The 14,823-nt window shown below is 35.5% G+C and overlaps 1 protein-coding gene across 1 annotated transcript; it reads right to left on the bottom strand.

Annotated features, from left to right (window-relative positions):
- Positions 1-769: 769 nt before the first annotated feature.
- NADK (NAD kinase) lies at positions 770-12,551 on the bottom strand (the record flags this gene model as incomplete). Its single annotated transcript, NM_001161438.1, is given in 9 exon segments — positions 770-965; positions 3,105-3,187; positions 3,909-4,066; positions 5,345-5,444; positions 6,019-6,167; positions 6,506-6,694; positions 7,456-7,564; positions 8,403-8,532; positions 12,462-12,551. Coding segments are annotated over 9 exon segments (1,204 nt in total), but the record flags the coding sequence as incomplete, so codon positions are not given.
- Between the last annotated feature and the right edge of the window lie 2,272 nt (positions 12,552-14,823).

Genomic DNA, 14,823 nt, shown 5'->3' with positions numbered 1-14,823 from the left:
TTGCCCATCTTGGTCAATAGAGGCCTTGCAGATAATCAACAATCTAGGTACTAGATTGCTAATGTCATCCAAGCTGCTTAATCCACTCCACTTCCAGATTTTGATATTTAAACTTAAAGTAAGATGCTTATCTTGGTATCCAGGACTCCATGTTGTTTTTGTCATCCACGGTCATCCATTTTCACAGCATCAAAACCAACGAAACTTGATGTGTTGTCACAGAAAGGAAAAAAAAAAATCACTTCTTGGAAAAACAGCTTACACAATGTCTGATCCTGCCATTACATTGCAAAACTTACTCCCTCATCCTTGTCCAAATAAGGTCCTCTTCATGAAAAGTTTTGAAAAAAATAACAAAATGGAGATTACTTCAAGTCTAGCTAAATGCAGTTCTGATCCCGCAGTTACATCTTATAAACTTACTCCCACTCCATCAGGGCAAAGGTAGGTCCTCTTCAGTAAAACTCTTCAATAAATGTAGAAAGATGGAGACACAATGTATATCATTTTATTCTTGTTCATTGCATTTCTGATCATGCCATTACATGATGTTGTCTTACTCCCCCTTTCACTTCAATCAAGGCCAAAGAAGGTCCATATTAGTAAAACAAAAATAGAAAATTGGAAAAAATGTTAGTCTTCCTCGGTATAGATTTGATCCCGCAGTTACATGATATAAACTTACTCCCCACTCCGTCAGGACAAAAGTTGGTCCTCAATAGTAAAGCCAAAGTAGAAAATGTGAGATTGCTAGACTAGAAGTGTTTTATCAGTCTGGACTACTGGAGCCACCATTCTGTTTGTTGTTGTTGTTTGATGATTTGTCCTTGATCTTTGATCGGAATGATTTCTGTGTTTGCCGTTCATTCCAGTGGAGACACTCCACCAGGCTGTCAAACCAATCACAGATCTGATCTATGCTGCACACAGATGCCACTGGGTAGACTGACGTCGTGATCCTCAAGCTGCATGTACAAGTACAAAAGAAGATCAATTTAGATTAATCACTTCTATTCTTGAAAGCTCATATCAAACACAAATGAATTTGTTATGAAGCTCAAATTAAATTTGAATTAATTATCAGAGGAATGATCTGGAGAACACATATATCTCAGGTGCGAAACTAACAAAAATCTGTCTATGCTAAATTGATTTAGTTTGTTCCATTGCATCATAAAAAGTTTGAATAGTGTTTACAAACCCTAATAAATTTTAATGAGAACCAACGAGTCAAATTAAACTGCCTCGAGAAAGAAGAAATCAGCTGTCGAACATGACAGACATGAGACGGGCCAGTGTCCTTGGTCCGGACATAATGAACTTCCTGACTTCAATTAAATATAATTGGCAAAAACCAAATGAATATTATCACCAAACAAACAAACTTTAAAACTTAATGAATTGTCATAGCAAATAAAGCCCTTGAGAATGTTTGTGCCGAGTAGACGCCTCTAACTATTTTTTTTTTTCTGGTGGATCCAAAAACTGCAAGCACTGCTTTTTAGTGGATCCCCCAATTTCCTCAGAAATTAAGAATTTCTTTTAATAATGTTATTTTGTGTAAAAATGTACTTGTATACTATTTTTTTTCTTCATATTTTCTGTAATAATATCTACAATACCTTTGTTTATCTTTCTTTGGAAATGAAATAAATACAAAATTGAATGGAATTGAACTAAAAGCCATATTTCAAGGTTGTGGCTAAATTGACAATTAACTGACAGCAAACTGACAATGAATGGATAGATACAATTATATAATTACTGTTTATTGTAGTCAGAAGCATTTTAAAAACAAACTGAAATATGACATTAAATTTTTATGGAAATGAAATGAAAATGTTTCTGGTCCCTAGCTTTTCATTTAAAAAAGGTGGAAGTGAAACATTCTTACAAGACAATCACAGAAGACTACTTCCCACTTAAGCAATCAATGCATGGAGAATACATGTAGTTAGTTCCTCTTTACTATGTTTATTACAGACTGATGAAATAAACATATTCAAAGTATAATAGAGTTTGTTTGTAATAATAGATCATGACATGTTGGACTTTGATTACCAGTAAGAAATCTCTTTGATTTTCTCCATACCTATCTAAGCTTTTTGCCATTGTTATAAACATGTGTCATTGAAACTTTTGGTTTTCTTTTAGCATCAACTTGAACATTTGTAAAAATGTGTTTTATGTAAGCATTATTAATCTTTTGCAGTATTGCATTGTTTTGTACCTTATGTACAATTCATATTTTATTGTTCTGCCTTGCATACATTGTACTTTGTTTTATGATGTACATACATTTTGTTGTTGTTAATAAACTTCAAACTTCAACTTCTCTATCTCTATCTACATGTATGGATGGATTGATATAAATCTATCATATCTATAAATCTACATTTACATTTTCACTGTGTTTCCTCTTTGCAATTGTGACAAATTTATGCATACAATACAGATATTTTAGAATAGCATGTTCAAAAGTCAACTTCATTATCTGAAAGTGTTGACTTGCCTTTCATACAAAGACTGATCATATCTTAAAAGAGTAAATATTGACATCACAATTTTCTCGCAATGAAGCTTAGATAAAGATAAACTAGAATGGACGATGAACCCGGAACAGCCATATAATTTTCTATCTTCAAGGCATGTTTTTAATGCAAAAAAAGTTAATGTTTTTCAATCTTTCTTTTGACATCTCTAAAAATTGATTAGTGATCACCTCTTAACTATTTAGAATTATTATTCCTTTTTTTTCCTTGACAATATCTTCTCCCTTCCCCCTTCTGTCTACTGCTTTGCCCTCCCTCCTCTCTTTCTCTATCTCTTACTCGCCCCTCATCTTGTCTTTTTTTCCAATTTTTTGTCTTCTATATTTCTCCTTGATTCCTTCCATCCCTCACTCTTGTTCCCTGCCCCCCCCCCTTTTTTTGGGTCCGGCTATGTCTCTCTCTTTCTCTCACCGTCCCTTCCCCCCTCTCTCTGACAGTACCTCCCCCCCCCTCTCTCTCTCTCTACTTTTCCGCCCCCCCCCCCCCCCCCACACACACACACACACAAACTGACATCAAGCTCTAGTATGCCTGCCTGCAATCATCACTTACCAGAATCCTTTCTTGAGTTCTTGTCTATTCCTTCCATCCAGAGAGGCCCAGGCTGTATGCCTTGCATCCGGTGAAACAGAAACCTGCACGTACACAAGTAAAGAAGAATTCGTTAAGCTTGCAATCCATCTAAATCTCAACAGCATAAAACATTTGTTCATACAAGAAGATCGCCAATTCTTTATTGTAGATAACTGTGCTTAAGACACCTCTCATTAAAAAATAACATTATGTAAAGCTTAACTACCTGAAAGTGTCAAATGTATAATGTTGTAATTTACATATATTTACACAGAGACATTATCTAAATTTCACACAGGTGTTCTAAATGTGTACTGATTGTAATAGGTAGCTGCCAAACGTTTGATGAAATCCTGATATATTTTTTCTGGTTAAAGTATTGTAAATATAATTACATGAGACTGTACAATTCTTTTTTCATTACCGTATACCATTATCTATACCATCTTGTAAGCTTTAGATTGTGCATGCTTTGAGTTATAACCATGCCTAAGTTACAAAAATATACATGTCACTTTGACACGAGTTCTAGCGATTTCTGAAAGAATTGACAAGGACGGATGGAATGTCCATCACAAACAAATGTTCTACGACACCTCTATATTCAGACAATGGTACATGACTTAAGTTCAATACCAGCGGGTACTACAATGGGCATACAGAAGAGTCTATATGGTCAGATAGGGGTGATGACTATGACAGGATGATGGAGAAAAATAGAACTAAATTATCCCTCACACAAAAGGTTCTACGACACCCCTGTATTCAGACAATGGTACGTACCTTGAGTTCCACACCAGCAGGTACTACAATGGGCCTAAAGGACAATGTATGTGGGCAGATAGGGGTGATGAGTATTGCAGGGACGTTGGGGTGTACCATTGCGGCTCCTGCTGCTGCTGCATAGGCTGTGCTACCAGTAGGAGTGGAAATTATTAAACCTGTCATGAGAAGAAAAAAACACAAGAAAGATTACCAACAGTCTTTTTCAGGACTACACACACTCTCAAGAAAGAAAGATTACAGACAGTCCTTTTCAGGACTCCCCAATCCTCCCCCCCCCCCCTCCCCTCTCTCTCTCACATGGTGCAACCGTAAGCCTACTGTATAAAACATGAATAGTCTGTAGAAAGTTTAAAAAACATTCATAATCCCTGTATTTATTGAAATTGAAAACAACATTGAAAATATTTTTCATTTTCTTTAAAGAGAGAGAGGAACATTGAAGCAGTAAATCATTTCTGGAATCTGACCGCAAAATAGTGATTCATGATTCAAATGAATGTTTTTTTCCTAAGATCCAGGATGTTTTTAATGCATTACATTATTATCCTAGCAGTCTTTTTACCTTTCTGGTTGGCTGATCATTGCACACAAAAAAAAAAAACCTACAATGGTTCTACGATACTCATCAAACAATAGAAAACATCCAGCAAATGCTGGGAACAAACTGCATCCATGCATTAATCAAACAGCATTTGTGCTCAATTATTCATTAAAAGCTAACCCTGGGGAAAATATTATTGCATACGTGCATTTGACTGATGGCAATGCATTGCACAATAGCATTGCACAATGCATGCATATTTCACTTCCAAAACCGGTGCTTATTTCTTGTGACTTCCTTTTGGTACATGTAGCAATCGTGCTGGCTTAAAATCAGGATCAAAGTACAAGACATATTCTCAAATTATCTTCACAAATATTGATTGTTAGGCTACAATTCCAGTTTCTATTAATATTAACCCCTACGAATGGAGGCACATATGAATATGAATCAGTGACATCATGAATTAGTATACATTTTGTAGCTGATTTTAGTCTTTACTCCACAGAGATGTCTACAATGAACCAACATTTTGATATAAAGTCTTAATTCATCATTCAGAGCATTAATCAGGAAGATATCAAAATTTCAAATTTCCAGAATATTAATGATATTATGCAGTAGGCTTGCGATATTGATATTGCAATCTCAAAAGTACTACTAAAGCCAGAAATGTTCTCAACATGAAGATTTGCAAATTGTCAACAGTCATTTTCACAGCAAGAAACTCATACCTGCCTATCTTTCGCAGAAAAAATTATGAATCTCATAAGGCTAAATTAGGAATACAGTCTATTTCATATACTCTTCACACAGAATGTTTCAAAAAGAGAGGAATAAATAACATGTGGCAGAGGGAGATTATTTGTAAGGCATCTAAATAGAGACTCACCATCGCCCTGGACCGTTGTGACGTGTCGACCATCGATGAAGAGATCTAGGTTTGATAGATAAGGAGATGGACCTCTGTCTATCACGACGTCATTCATGACCTGGTAGATACAAGATGAGAAAGAGAAAGAGGTGTCATAAGTGCGTTCAAGTGACACTTTTTCACCCTAGAAACACTGTTTTCAAAGACGTTTAGTTTAAAACACGGTTGTGTTCAAGCGACTTCAAGCGATTTTTTGTCGGTCGTGCAATAAATGCGTTTCAAAACTCAAACAAGAAACGCTGAAAAAGATGCGTTTTGTGCCAAAAATCGCTTGAACGCAACAGAGATCTCAATCATGATTCTATGACGGCATTATCGTGGCCTGCTTTGCATGCAGTTTGTGCACACTAGCACTGTGCATATGCTCTGCTCCGACGTTGACCTATACTTCCTGGGTCAAACTGCGCTGCGTTGATGATAAATCGTTTGAACGATCTCCCGCAGTAACCATGTTTTGTACCAGCGTTTTGATTTGTGACTCATGTTTGTGATTCCAGCTTCAGACAATTGCTTGAACCCTAAATCAAAGGTCATGGGTTCAATCCCTGGCATGGCACTTATGTCCTTTGGATATTTTTACGTAGTCCAGTACTCCAAAACAATGTAGCATTTTAAGTTTTCATTTCATTCACCTGGAATTTGAATTTGAGGTTGGGTGGATCGGGTTTCTTGCTGGGAGGTTTCAAGGCATCACTGTTGTCAACCTCTAGGCCATTGGGGATCTCAGAGTTCTCAAATATGAGACACTTCAGTCGACTTCTTAACGTGACAGCTGCATTACCTGGATTGGGATAGCAGAAGAGTAGAAATTTATTGTACTTTGTCTAAAATAAAACTACTATTTTTAGTATCATCATCATCAACACCATCACCATCATCACCATAACCACCATCATTACCACCATCATCATCACCACCATCATTATCATCATTACCACCACCATCTTCCTTAAACAGTCTTCATCACTATCATCATCTATATCTTCATCTTCATCTATATCAATATCACATTATTATCATCAACACCGTCTTCATCAACATCATCATCATCACTAACATCATTGTGAAATTGACCAAGGAGCAGAACCAAGTGTCATACAAACCGACAGAGGTACATACCTTCTAGGAAGACATTGACGGATTCCTTGAAATCTTCAAACTCAAACGGTGTGAGGAATCCTAGGGATCCTAAGTGATAGGCCATGACGGGAGGTACGCTGCCCTCCTGGAACAACGAGGATGCCCAGAGAAGGGTGCCATCTCCTCCCAGGCAGATGATGAAGTCTATCCTATCGCTCAGGTCATCACCTAGGTCATAGAGATAGGGTAAAACGGGTCGATATCAATACGGTACTCACAGGGAAACTATGACATATAAAGAAGAGAAAATAAGATGTATAAACAGCTGCAAATGATCAGAATTAACCACAAATCCATTAATTAATTGCAAAGGTGCATACGTTACAAGTTGAAAATGATATCAAGCTCATTTGGAGTCGCAATTAATCAATCAATCACTACTCTTGATAAGAGATTCTAGAATCAACAGGATAATCTATTAAAAAACAACCTTAGGCTAATTAGATAGGAGTCGCTGTTGTGAGCCCCAAAACACGCACAAAAAAAAAAAAAAAAAAAACAATCAGCAGTAAACTAGAAATAAAGAAATAAAAGCAACCAATTTTATCTCTCTTCTATACCTTGGTAAATAATTGTATTTATATCTCCATTTAAAGAGCAGAATCTCACGGTCTCAGCTCACTGCGTATATTAGTTCCCATTTTTAATATTCAACTTACCTTCAGCTGGCAATTACCTCCTCGCGATTTTTCTGAACAATTTGTGTTGTAATTGCCCCCCCCCCCCCCCCCCTTGAATAACACTCCATGTTATCATTCTACACAATGGACTTTGATTTCATCTGAAGATATATTATTGCTTGCAATGATGAGACAAAAGTCAATACCAGTCCTTCACATACTGCTTTGAGCTATTGGCATGACTTTCAGGAGTGTTTTTCTTTCTAAAATAGCTCAGCTACGAGGAGATGAAACAGTGGATTGTCTTACCTTCTTTGAATGTTTTAAATTTCTTCATGAGGGTAGAGAACTCCTTGTTGGCTAACAGATCTTCATCCTCTTGTACTTTGCCTTCTACATAGATCACTAGATTCTTCTCCTGTAACAAAAAATAGGATTTATGAATTTTATATTTAAACAATATGTATGTTACAAGTACATATTTATTCATAAAAGGTAATCTATAAATAATTTGTTTATGTATGTTCCAAATTAGCAAATGATCTTCAAAAAACATCAAAATATAGGCAAAAAAATAAAACAGTAAATTTGTAGTTGTACCACACATGCTCTAGCCATTTTGCTCTGTGATCAATACTATTGTTCAAACAAAATATATCATTTAGCGAGATCTAAAAGGACTTTAGCTTTGTATTTTGTATTTATTAACATTTATTTCCTTCTCAACAGTACAATATGAAACACAATGTATATAAACATGATATATATAACATTTATTTCAACATAGAGTATACAGTAAATCAGATACGGAAGGAGGCGAAAACCCGGAAAGCATAGCTTGAGTTGGGAACGCCCATAATAAGGTAACACAGTTACAGAGAGAACATTATAGATATTATTATGAAAATTACATTTTATATAACAGAACGTTGATAGGAAAGAAAAAGTGAATTTTTACAAAGAGTCAATAACCTTCTGGCTCTGAACAAAATGATAAGGACAGTGAACCAGAAATATCAAAGCTAAACAATTTATTGTTATGATTACAAAATATCTAGTACAAAAAAAAATTAAGAAAATTAAAAAATTATCACTTGTCCAAAAATACTGGTCACTATATATTTTTAAGTCTTTCCTGCCTTTGCTTAAATCCCAAGGCTACCATGGTTATGAAAGATTCCATGTTACACACACTATATGCAAAAGCATCAGTGCCCTTCTGGCAAAGACATGCTGTTCATGCTACATCCTTTTACCTGTGAAAGCCATTTGGTCATCTCTTTGAAAGGTCCCAAAACCGATGTGTCAAAGATCTTTTTAATGATGAGCACAGAGAGGGGAGTGGCTTTCCATACGAGGCGCTGGCTAGAGGGATCCGTCACATGCCTACAGGTGGAGGGAAAAACAAGAGATGACAATCATCATCATCCTTATCATGATCATAACCATCATCATAATGATATGATTGCAGGAGCCTCAGGGAGAACAGTATGAATACTGATGTGACTACCCTGGATAAACAAGACATATTATTATTATTATTATTATTATTATTATTATTATTATTATTATTATTACCGGTATTATCATTACAAAGAATCTTTCTTTCTCTTTTTCTGTAATGTACAGGATTTCAAGAACAGAAATTCCTCATTATCCAGGCTGTATTTATACCACAATAGCGGAAACCACATGTAATAACAATGTACTCATTTGATGATGAGCATCTATAATTAGATGAGACAAGCTTAAAGTACCTCTTGACTGGGATACAAAGATGAATCAGTAAAGAGCCATTGAAGACAAATTAGAGAAGAGACTAAAAGAAAAAATGTCGCATAAATGATCTGTTTATTTTGTAATAAAAGAATAAAAATTGAAACTGAATTGTAAACTTTATGCAAAAAAAAGCTACAACACTCTGTATGCTATTTTCACCCTCCCGTTCAATTTATCCATTAAAATAAATTACCCATTAAGGTACATGATTGATTGATTGATTGATTGATTGATTGATTGATTGATTGATTGATTGATTGATTGATTGATTGATTGATTGATTGATTGATTGATTGATTGATTGATTGATTGATTGATTGATTGATTGATTGATTGATTGATTGATTGATTGATTGATTGATTGATTGATTGATTGATTGATTGATTGATTGATTGATTGATTGATTGATTGAGTCAATTAGTTTGTGGATTGTAACAAATGAAAAAACAGGGCAATACAAACAAAAATACAATAGCCATCCTTCCAAATGTTATCCATAATTTTCCTCTAGCTTGCCTGTCCATGTGATTGAATGATGTTGGTCAATTCAGTCAAGCGAAATCAACAATTGCAGAATTATTTCATATAATAATGATGCCTACATTTCTTTTCTTTTTAAGGGGCGGGGATAGGGAAGCACTCAATATTTATCTTCCAATTTCAATATTAAAATGATAATAATTTTAAAAGGTTCATATGTGTGGAAACTAGAGAGGATTATAAAATGCATATAAGGCCTGGAACTTGGAAAGTAAAAAAGTGGAAATTTAATATCACAATCCACTTCAAAATTGCCTGGAAATATAAAAAAAACCTTTGCCAGACTACAATAATATATCTCCAAACCTCGCTCCTGACAACACTGCAATTCAGACAAACACATCACCCTAATTAACCAAATAATTCTACGCCAGTCATCGGCTTTTCGTCTCACTCATTTTAACCACGTCAATCTATCACCTTTTTAATAAAAATCCCCCCTTCGATGCTTTAGATGTCAAATAGTTAGAACCATCTAATTTTCACTCGGTCTGCCTGCCAATTATGTTCAGACATGGAGTATGACTTCTAGTCAAATTTTAATGAAAGGAAGAATTAAAGGTCATACATCAGAGATTTTTCTTCTTCGTTGATATATTTTGCAAAAAGCAAAAAGGGGATTATCAGATATACATGTACTTCTACTTTGAGTTAATACCCTTCTAACTCTCAACAAATTATATCATTTGTTCAGAGCCAGAAGGGTGTTCACTCTGTGTTAAAGTGTACGAGTTAACGCCCTTCTGGCTCCAAACCATATCTATTATCATGGGCAGCTGGTTTGGAAATTAGTTTGGAGACACTGGAGGATATAATTAACTCTAAGGTCAGTCTGCCATATTCATATTTGGGATGTTCTCATGTCAGATTTTAAAGAGATGATCAGTCTGTCGTACTTATTCTATTTATTTGCATTGAGAATGATTTCAAATAGACCCAAACACTGGTTTGAAATAAAAATTACTCAAATGTATTCATTTAACGGACAGCACGATTCTTAACATTCTTTCAACATATACATGTATACACTTAACATATCCTTATCTTTGCATTTCTAGAGTATTTTCAAATGTGATAAGAAATATTCATTCTTGTTTCCTTTTTTAAGTTTTAGAATGTCACAAAGTGATGTCTTCACCATACATGTACCTCCCATATTTTCAACTTCAAAACATATTGGAAGTAGTCTAATTCTAATAATAAAATGAAAAGAATTCCTATACTCTCAACCCCCTATTAACTCCTCCCTCAAACCAAATTGATCAATATTGGCTTTTCTTCCATCAATTCTCCACCAGCATTATTCAACATTTAGACACTAGAATCAATTCCATCTAGTGAATTTTGTGTACAATGCTTGATGAAGGGAGACTTTATTAGAGGTTTTCAAGAACACCTAATTCCATTAACATACTTATTAGCGTACATGCATGGGACACTACCTGCTAATGGAACAAACACAATGCTCTTGCCCATTTGCAGATGGGGCGCCCGTCAAAATTTATCTGCGTTATTTTTGTATCAACTGCGGTTGTATAAGGCAATTATTTTACACCTGTATTTGAGTTCTGGATTGTAAGATATAAATGTAGGTGTAGATTTATTGATTTTACGACACGTACGTGCCCCAGCGACAATTTCTCCAGGTTCCATTTCTTTCATTAGATTGTATTGAATCCTGGATGTAACAGACCCTAACCCTAACCCTAATGCAAAACCAGGGCATTGACACTATCCTAGGTCTGATACACATGGACCCAAGAAATTCAATCTCTACCACCCTCCCACTTTTTTCTTAACAATCAAAGAGGGCTGCTTCACACAATCCTCTAAAATGATGTCACTCCAGACCCCAGTAACTCAAGCTAGTGACAAAGAAACCCTGCATTAACCCAAACTTTAAAAATAAACATCCAAAATCTGATCCTAACCCAAAATCTCTTGCAAAATGAAATAAAGCCTGGAGCAACTTGTGACGGAGCAAATGTTGGGTCTCCCTAACCGCTATCAGGACCCAATAGCAAATTAATAACCATCAGAAACTCAGGGTGATGTCCCAAAATTTGAATAATAATTCCATCAAAAAATTTACCAGGACCCACTACCAAAACGTTTGCCAATTTCCATTAAAGTGACCCAGTTTCATGGAAGTTAACGGGGAGTCCTGCATTATCTATACTGCACCCCTTGCATGGTGAGATAGTCTCTGTGAAGATAGTCTCTGTGAAGCTAGCTAGAAGGGTGTTTTCTTTATTCGACACAGAGTCAACAGAGGATATATATACCTGGCAATGTGTATTTGAACGTGGTGTCTGACCTTTTTCCATACAATAATAAATTGTGAATAAATTGAATATTGGCCTTAAATTGTCCATGGACAGCACAGAAGGCTATCACACAACGAACGGCAGAAAAGATGCAGCCTGAAAATTGCTTGTCTCTCGCATATACAGCATTTCGGAAAGGAAATTTCTATGAAATTCCCAGCAGCAATATGTAGGTCTATAGTATACTTCGGGGGACTGTTTAGAGAGAATAAGAGTATTATACTGATCTGGACTTCTGACTTTGTACTTTGAATTAGATATGCAATAACCAACTTTAGCCACTTCATTTATTAATACCGTGCTATTAAAGTTACCTTGACACAAATATGAGCAGACAAAATGGGCAGTTCAGGCAAATTACAACAAGAGAAGTAAATAAGAAATGAACATAACATGAGTGAATAAAATCTTTAAATTGGCAACACAAAGTAGAATTTTTAAAATGAGTATTTCCCCTCGAGCGAATTAGCGTTGTGTATATCATTCTTTGAATGAATTGTGTATTACTATTTTGAACAATGTTGTATCAGACAATAATTTCTGGGTTCAATTTATCAGAAAATTGATTTTTTTAAATATTTTTTTATAATTATTTTTAATGTTGCCAATTGGAATATTAAAGATGGATTCTTTTAGTGTCTCTAGAAGCACAAAGAACGGTTACTTACATTATCTGTGAGACTGGAACCCTCTTGAGCATGGCCTTGGGACCGAAGGATGGGGACGGGACCGGTGCATTGATGGATCGGGTTCGCCTGTAGACAGAACAAAATGATAACATAGTTAAAATATGATATGAACAAGAATATTAATACGAGAATCATGTATTTAGAAAATTACAATATGACCTCAGTCATCAATCTCCAAACACATTTGTAAAATAATGGTGGTAAATTGTTGTTGAGTACTCATGTTGTATCATGTCCATTCATGTACCACACAGAATCAGGCTACAGGGACACCAGTACAATTGAGCAGCAGGAAAAACAGAAAAGGAAGAACTGCTAATGGCACTACACTACTATCCTAGCATGAGCTAGGCCAGCTGGGCTAAGTTATCACTGGGTACTCACAGACTTCATCACACCATATACTTCACCTGGATTGAGAGTGGCACATTTTAATAAAGTTCTTGTTAAAAAAAAACAGTAGAACAGTAGTGCTTGATTCCATGCCCTTACACTGTACACTTGTGAGAAAGACATAACAATAAAACTGACTTTCTCTCTCTCTCTCTCTCTCTCTCTCTCTCTCTCTCTGTTTCTCTCTTGCTGTCGTTGTGTCTCATACATATAAATCTTTCTTCTCTCCCTCTTTGTCGCCCTGCTCCCTCCCTCTCTGCCACTCTGTTGAAAACAGAGAAAAACATTACACTTAGATCATTTTTTTCACCACAGTCCTAATCGAATACATCTTTTGCTTGAACTTTTGATATTTTAAGCCATGTAGCAAATCGACCACTTCAAATTTCTCTTGAAAATGTTCAAGAGCAGAGAGTACAAGTCACCTCTCGTGCCACTATTCTAAACTCCACATTTGAATGCCTCTGCCTAAGGCAAATAACACGGGCCGACTTTCTATGAATGTGCAGGGTTTGGTGGAGATGGAGAGAATCGTCACATTTCAGCCTGAAGTAATGCATTCCAGCACACTTCAACATCAAAGTCAATACCAGCCATCCCTCTCAACATGGAATGCACAGAGGGCCCTATGGGACAGCAACAACTCATAAGATGGGTTCACTTTCTTTCTAGCTCACATTGCAAAAAGAGAAAGAAAGAGAGAGCGTGAAAGAGAGAGAGTGAAAGAGAAAGAAAGAGAAAGAGAGAGAAAGAGAGAGAAAGAGAGAGAGAGAGAGATAGAAAGAAAGAAAGATAGTAAAGATGCCATATGGCAGATGGGATCGTTTGAAAAGTACTATAATTTAAAAGAATGTTTGGGCTGGGTATAGTACTACTGTATGTCCTATTTTAGGGGCATTGATTACAGATTATTTTTCTTTACAATGTAAAATTACACTTAATTTTGTGCTTAAATACATTTACCTATGATTAGATATAAACAAATATTCCATGATTTATTCACTTCTGTACATGTAGACTGTAACACAGATCAAATAATAGTTTAAATCTGCAGCTAATAATGACATAAATCTTTTAAATGATCATATATGGCCTTGATAATTTGATACAGCGTCCAGACCTTGAGTTTCTTGTCACTACAATAATAGGTTTAATATGCATGAATATATCAATATCGATCAATAACATCAATGAAACATGCTGGGTAAAATTGTCTGCCCATGCATGCACATAGCCCATTATGACCCACTTTAAGGCATATTAAACTATGATTAGAACATGTTTAGTTTTAATGAGCCTTAGATTTTGTATGATTTTTTAGAGGTTGCCCTGTTCTTATCAATGTTCACTTTTGCTGTGTTCTAATGTGGTGCTTAAAGATGAAGTTGAGTTCTGGTCATGAGATTGCATTGTGAAAGAAACGTTGTGGAATCGACCAGAAAAGGTTGATCATCTAGCATATAAGAATTTGTGTGTATTGTAAGGTTCTGGAATCATCAAAATGATAAGAAATTTGGCCAAGTCTTGGTAAAGTTACGAACACTGTACACAGAAAGATGTATATGGGACTAAACAAACACGTGGCGTAAAAATCCTACCATGGATTTTTACGATGTTACATGACATATTTAGAATATGAAGGCATTTGAAGAGCCATGCTTTTCAGGGAACATGTCTTATCTGATGTTCTTCCACACTTGCATAATAAGAATGATAACGCTCACAAATTATTTTTCACCTCTTCCCAGAACTCAACCTTCTCTTTAAAACAGAAATACAATAAAATAAAACTCATATGAAGGTTTTGTTTACTTTTCTGAATTATATTTTGAAAATGTCATATCTGTTTGATTTTAATTCATATGACACTTGGCCTAAAATGCAAAAGTGCATGTGAAACCAAGTATTTACCACTGAAACTTGCTTTAAACAAAGAAAAATCAGCAAA

Source organism: Strongylocentrotus purpuratus, unplaced genomic scaffold, assembly GCF_000002235.5.
Source record: "Strongylocentrotus purpuratus isolate Spur 01 unplaced genomic scaffold, Spur_5.0 spur5_scaffold_16, whole genome shotgun sequence".
Taxonomy (NCBI): domain Eukaryota; kingdom Metazoa; phylum Echinodermata; class Echinoidea; order Camarodonta; family Strongylocentrotidae; genus Strongylocentrotus; species Strongylocentrotus purpuratus.
This window is presented reverse-complemented; position numbering and strand designations above follow the sequence as displayed.